Below are 7308 nucleotides of genomic sequence, written 5' to 3'. Positions count from 1 at the left end.
AGTTAAACTATTTAGAATCAGAGCGGTTTTGGTTGGAAGGGACCTTAAAAATCATATAGTTTCAATCTCACTACCCTGGCAGGGACATGTTCCACTAGACCAGGTTGCTCAAAGCCCCGTCCAACCTGGCCTTGAACACTTCCAGGGATGGGTCATCCCCTTCTCTGGGCAACATGTTCCAGTGCCTCACTCCCCTCACAATAAAGAATTTCTTCCTTATATCCAATCTAAATCTACTCTCTTCCAGTTTAAAGCCATTACCCCTCACGTCTCATCACTACATTACATGCCCTTGTCAAAAGTTCCTCCTCAGTTTTCTTGAAGGTCCCCTTTAGGTACTGGAAGGCTGCTACAAGGTTTCCCCAGAGCCTTCTCTTCTCTAGGCTGAACAGTCCCAACTCTCTCAGCCTGTCATCATCAGAAAGGTGCTCCAGCCCTCAGATCATCTTCACTGCCATCCTCTGGACTCCCTCCAAAGGGAGGGAGACAAATGCTGGGGGCTCCAAAGCTTAGCCAAAATTATATTTATTTTACAGACAGGGAGTACAGATAGAGAAAAATAAGTGACATTTGAAAAGCACTTCGAAAGTTTAGAGGTCTTAACTTTAAGCAGAGAACTGAACCAGGATCTTCCAAGCTAACAAAGCACAGAATAGAACGTTCAAGACACCAGTATGACTCAAAACATATTTTATTCAAAGAACAAGTTTCATATACAGGATAATTACGTTTACAAGAAAAAAAAAATCTATCGGTAAAGAAAAATCTGATTACTATTGAAATTAACTCAGCATCAAGTTTCATACTTTTAATTAAAGTTCTGAATTATATATCCATATCATATAGAAATATTAACATAGTGGTTTAATATTTCTGTAATAATCAGATGTACCTGCAGAGTCTACTCTCATGGCACTGCTTGTATATTCAATAGTTTCTTCACGGATTCCTTATACCGAGACATGTTATTTTCTGTTTCACCTTCATTTTTAAGTGCAATTACAGAGTTTCTGTAATTCTGAACTACTTCAGATGCAAGAAGCTCCTCCTTAGTTACATTACTGACATTCTCTGAAGCTTTTATTCGAAGTAGGGTATCCAAGGCATTTTTCTGAGAGCAACTATTTTCCCATATATACTCCTCCATGTCTTCCTCAGTCTTCTCGCTCTCCCACGTCTCAGTTTTCTGAAAGAAAATATACATTGTCTTAACTACTCAAGACTGAAACAGAGCTACAATAGTTGAAAGAAACTTATCCTTCATACTGATTAACTTTAAAAATTACTTTTGTTGTGGAAGATACTTCCCTTCCTCTAAAGTACAAAGCTTGTAACTCAAGCCTCAAACAGAGTTTAAAAGGTGCCTGTATGCCATAATTTTTCTGTGTAGATTGATTTTCTCTCACTTATCAAGTTCTTTATGTATCTGGCAGATATAATACATAAGGAGGAATAAAAGCTTATGGACTATACATAATGAATAACAAAAAACTTTGTAAAAGTAATAATTTTAAATAACCCTAAATGCATAAGCTTTGGAAGTATCCACCTAGCTATTATGTCCCTAGCATATGATTTTGGTATGTTTACATTGGGTATAAGACACAAAATGAGACAGCTCATAGCAAGTAATTTATGATGAGAGACAGCAATCCTTCACCATTTGGGAAATTTTAGTTCTGACTTATAAGGAAAAGCACCACCAATTAATCAATTTCCTCTTCCTGTAAAACAAATTGCTCCCCAAAAGAATTTCCATCCACAAGGTGCTAATTTTTACCTAATTGGTGCTGAAGGTTAGACAGGATCAAAAGTTGAACACAGGCAGAAGACATCATCCCAGTGCCTGTAAATACTCGGCTGCTGCAGTTGTTCTTTATAAATTTTGTCTTTGAACATTTCTCTGATTCAGCAGGCCTTCCTCTAGCTTCACCGGCTGTTTAAGGACTATTTTGAATGTTATAACCTGCTATTTTTGTATATTTAAATTTTACTGTACTTCTGTAATTATGCATGCTTTGTAGCTATATTTGTATTTTTATATACTGTAGATTGTACATTTATTTGTATATTTATAATTATATAATGATATAATTTATAATTATTTATTTGTATATTTATAATTATTCAGTACTTCTCTGGCAGTAAGTTAAAAAAATGTTATAGTAGTTTTTTTTTTTAAAAAAACCCTTGCTAGAAAAGGCTCTTCAGCAAACTTTTAGCTATGTAGAAACCTGGCAATTATGAGAGGGCTGGGGCTTTTTCTGTTTCGAGTTCTTGGAAGGGTTTTTCTGGGGGTTGTGTGTTGTTGGTTTTTCATCTGCTTATCAAAGTATTCTGTCTTCTAGTCAACAAGGCTGCTGCAGTCGAACCACAATATTTAATAGTCTTTAATTAAGACCCAAGATTTTTTTTTCCCTCCTACAAATCTGTATGCTTGGGTCCATATATCTAAATTTAAAAATACTTTAACAAATGCTGCATCCTGCACCTGGAAAATGGAATCCCTTGTCTTTTAAATCCCCGAGTCCAAATGTTTAGTCAGAAACAGTGATTAACATTGCTAAAAGGGTCATATGACTGACACTAAAACCTAGGCACAGTGAAACACAGAAGTAAAAGAACCTCATTCAATTTCTAGAGAGGGGGAAGAAAGGACATACTGTAGCCTATATTGCTAAAACAGTAGTGGAACAAGTGGATATAGTAAAGTATTCCTTGTATATTTGAAAAATACTGCAATTCAATGTGGAGATTTATATAGTTTTAAATTAATGACATCATCTTGTTTTACATATCCCTTGTTTATCTGCATAATGGCTATCCAAGACTTTTTTTTCCCTCCTAACTCCTGAAGAATTTTAAAGCAAATGCTTCTCTCACAGGGATAGGATTTCTCGAGAGTAAGGAAATATCACCCTTGGTCACTCCCTGGACCAAATTCCTGTTTGAAGTTCAAACAAAAGATCACTGTGAGGGTTTTAAACACCTTTAAGTCACAGCAGAGACAACAAGAACTAATTAGTTATTACTTTTATCTCTTCAGGACAGTACACATTAACTTACAGGATTTTGGAGATGCACACTGATAAACAGATCAAGATTTCCCTGTCTCTTTTGAGCAATACAGAGCAAAAAGACTTTGAAGTGGGGCAAAGAAACTGTTAAGTATTTCTTTCTTGGAAGCCTTCCCAGCAGAACAGTGTGTCAAAATGGATTTTAAAATAAAATCTGACTTTTGGGGAGGGAGAGGCAAGAAGGTATTTGACAGTAGAGGGAGATTTCAAAATCCATTCCTCAGCCTGGCTACAAGGAGCCAGTATCTATTGCTGCAATGTTGGTGGCCATGCCTCAAAATGAAAAATTATCCTACTGTACGCAGGTCCAGACATACATCACAAACAGGAAACTGAATAGAAACCAGATTTTTGCAAACTAACTGTATTGAGTGAAACTTAAAATACCTCCTTTCCAACCAGATTTATTGCAAGAGAAGAAGTGAACCTGGAATTATATTTTCATCTGAAAAAGTACTCTAGGTAGATAAGCACCCAAGAATTCTGAATAGTGGAAAAGTTGAAAGCCTTATAGTCTCAGTTTAAAGTATTATGAAGAAAATTAATGAAAGAATGAGGTTTTCTTCACTCAGAGTTTTCTTAGTTGATTATTTTTGTCCTCTGCAAATTTAAAGTGTTAGTAAACACCTCAGTAAGAGTCTTACAAATAAGAAAACTGTGAAAACTGGAATACAAGTGTGGCATTGTGTAACATTTTTCCAGAATCCTCACTTAATGAACAAGGTTAAAATCAAGAAGGTATGTTATTTCTTCAATGAGTTCACTGAAAATGACTGCTTCACTCTGTCACACATAAGACAGAATCTCACTGAGTATTAACCTGCCTGGTTGAAGATGCACTCAGCTGACAATTTCAACTGTTTCTCTTACAAAAACGTCCACCGTCCAAAAAGAATTGTGTAAAAAAGCAAAAACAAAAAAACCAAAAACACCCAAACAACCAGAAAACTTCTCATATAAAGTCAAATGATATAAGCCTATTACTAAAGAAGAGGCACCTCCTAATGCAAATACAAAGAATTATTTTTTAAATGTCATAAACAGAATAAGGATTTGTTTCTAAGCAAATATTTTATGCTACCATTTAAGCCAGTATTTTGGGAGGTTGACAAGCCTTCACAGTGCTTAATCTGAAGTGCTGACACGGTATCAATACTAAAAGTACTTCTCTGGCCCAATGAAATTGCTTTTTACATAGAAATCATTAACAAAAGCTTCAATATATATTGTACCTTTAAGTGTAGAAGAAAGGAAAGCATTTTTTATCACTTAAGCAGGCATTTCATTATAATTTCTTATTTTTTTTTCTGCCAGTTTAAGTTCCATAATTCTAATCTTCCATATTGCTGTGACAGCAAAATTATCAGTTCCCTGGTGTTTCTTTTAGGGAAGACATTCTAGCTAAAATTTGTAAGTGACTCGCAAAAAATCATCAAGGTAATTAAAAACATGATTCACATTAGTCAATTTACTTGCCAATGGTTTGAACAGTTAAAAATTAAATCCCGTTTAGCAAAGACCAAGTATTTCAGTGGGATTTTTTTTTGAAGGGAAGGAAGTTCTTTAAGTTGCAAGTCAAGCTTCAAACTCTGTATAGTCTGGAATAAATATACCTATTTCCTAGTACTGTACTGATATAAAGGTATTCTGTGTGGTACAATAATTATAGATTTTCAGGTAGTAAGTGACAGCTATGCTAGCATTTTCCAAATTATTGAGTACCTTCCAGCCAAAGAGGAGTTGTCAAAACAATTACATACTTATCTCTTTGGATATATTATACCTTTGAACTGTACCATTTAGTTAGCAACTTAAAAAGAAATAGCAACATAAATTTGTAAATAGGCAAAACATATTTGTTTCTGATAAGACTGGATATAAAATTTTAATTGCTTGGTGGTGCAGAATAGATTAAAGTACATTATTCTGAATAACCAGCATGTTATTTTCTAGGACACAACAATGGCACTGGGCAGATAAGACCTCTAAAGCATCAAGAAAAAAAAAATCAGGAGAAAGACTGTGAGGACTAAACGTTCCAGTAAAGTACAAATGTAAAGCAGAAAAGGAGAACAAGTAGAGAAGAAAAACCAAATTTTGCCTCAAAAAGTTATACTGGATGTAAGAAGTGCTCTCATTCTTAATAATATGGGCTTAATCTCTGTTTCTGTCACTCAGCAGTCACCATCATTTAGATCTCCTCTTTCAAAAATGAGACAAACATCTAATTTCTCTGGGCTGAAGTAGCTGCATGTATTGTCTGGAAAATCCAGGCTTCTGAAAGGGTCATTTGAAAGTTATTTATCTAACTCAGTTTGTTTTCTGAATGCTGATCAGATAAGATTCTGATCTCACCAGGAAAGATCAGTGATATTAAAGGTTCAAATCTTTGAAGATTTTCTGTTCATATCTATGTCCCATATGACTTCTTTTCACTCCAACATTTAGACTAAAAATTAAACAGCTGTAAAAATAATATTTATGCATAAAAAAGGAGCCTTGTTTCTCCAACAGCTAGAAATATGGGGCTTAAACACAAGGTATTGCAAAAAGCCTAGTCCAGTCTGAAATAGTACAAAGGCAATTTTTAATTCAACCTTTTGCTTGAATGTTCATCCGTTGTGGTTCCAAGCAAGACATACAAAAAAGTTAAACCTCCTTTCACTGCAATACACGTATCTTATCAGCAACACTCTTTTCTTTGAGTTTAAATGTTTGAATTCAGATCTTCATAGAAAGTTATAAAATTTAATATCTACTATGCCATTTAGCTTTATCTTTTCTGACTCACACTAATGATGAAGACTCTTTCAAGTTGTTCAATTTTGAGCACTGGTGAACGCACAATGGAACGTAATACATACTTCAAAACAAGTCTATATTACAGCATTTAGAGATCACCCTTACTTCAGGCTCCGCTTGTGTTACTTAAACCATATATAATGACATACTGAGAAAGAAGACTATTGTAGGAAGGGCACAATTATATCACACTTCATTATTCTAAGACCTCAGTCAGGAGCTTAACACTAAGCACTTTTCAGTTACACTAAATGGTGCCCAGAGATCTAAATCTCTCTCTCCCAAGTACATGCTCTGATCACTGGGCTATTGCCCTCCTTTTCAGTTCAATTAATCTTGAATTTTTTTTTCTGCCCAGAGAGAGAGTTTCAACAAGACTTAAAGAGTGTCTCCCTCCACCTCCCATTTTAATCCTACAACCTACGTGTCATAACATCTTGAGTGTTCGAACATAAAGCTAAAATACACTTTTGAAATCTAAGTAGTCAGAGACCTGCTTAAGTTTCAAAGGTTGGCTCATATCCTTCACATATTTTAGGCTGAATTACAAGGTAAACTCCTACTACGAAAACTACAAAATTCTACTAAGTTCTACTGGCACAACCTGAAGTGATAAAACTATGCTTACCTGTAATGACTGAAAATGACTGTAGTTAAAAAAAACAATACAATTTAAGTGCTAACTGAAGTCTAGAGAAAAGTTATACAGTGGATTTTAAGATTATCACTAGTTACATGTATTTTTACCAATGTATGTAAAAATACAAATTCAGCTACATGCATACACAGATTTCCCACCCAATCAATGCCTTGCAGTTGAATGCTCTACTTAAAAAGGAATGCAAAAGCAATGCTAGACACTTTCCTCCAATTCATTCAAACTACACAGCTTTGGGATTCATATATGAATTTTAGTTAAGCCTCTAATGTCACTTTGTCCATTCTTCAGTTTTTTTCCTTCCCTCATCCTCCTGCTTCAACTTACCTGTCATTTCTTTTCAAGTTCTATTAACATCTACAATGCAAGCACAATGCAGAGAAATGCACCCAGAAGACCCTTTGGCTATTATTGTACATCTTCAGTAGCCACTTTCTACTTATACCTACTTCTGTATTCCTTCTTCCTTAGTGTTCTTTTTAATTCTTGAATCTTTTTTTATCAGACTCCTGTAACTACACCACTAGGAAAAGTAAGAGAGAGTTCAAAAGTGTGTGCAGCATTACTCTACTGTTATTCGTAGTATGTCAGATTAGAACTTTTACTTTAAGAAACACACTGGAGAATAGAAAATACAAGGGCAACTTTTCACTAATCTTTCAAGATATGAGCTGTGTAATGCAGAATATCTTCCACTCTCCATCATCTTGCACTTGTGTATGTGAAAATCATGTGAAACTGGAGCAAGAAAAATTGCAGCACCTTTTTGTA

The 7308-nt window shown here is 34.9% G+C and overlaps 1 protein-coding gene across 1 annotated transcript in view; it reads right to left on the bottom strand.

Annotated features, from left to right (window-relative positions):
- Positions 1-673: 673 nt before the first annotated feature.
- MRPS35 (mitochondrial ribosomal protein S35) overlaps positions 674-7308 on the bottom strand; it is a 24525-nt gene continuing 17890 nt past the window's right edge. The window contains exon 8 of the mRNA XM_086758218.1: positions 674-1186. Coding sequence (XP_086614344.1) covers positions 908-1186 — 279 coding nt within the window. The 3' untranslated portion in view covers positions 674-907. The remainder of the gene's footprint in view (positions 1187-7308) is intronic.

Source organism: Chlamydotis macqueenii, chromosome 1 (assembly GCF_036417535.1).
Source record: "Chlamydotis macqueenii isolate bChlMac1 chromosome 1, bChlMac1.mat, whole genome shotgun sequence".
NCBI classification, from domain to species: Eukaryota; Metazoa; Chordata; class Aves; order Otidiformes; family Otididae; genus Chlamydotis; species Chlamydotis macqueenii.
This window is presented reverse-complemented; position numbering and strand designations above follow the sequence as displayed.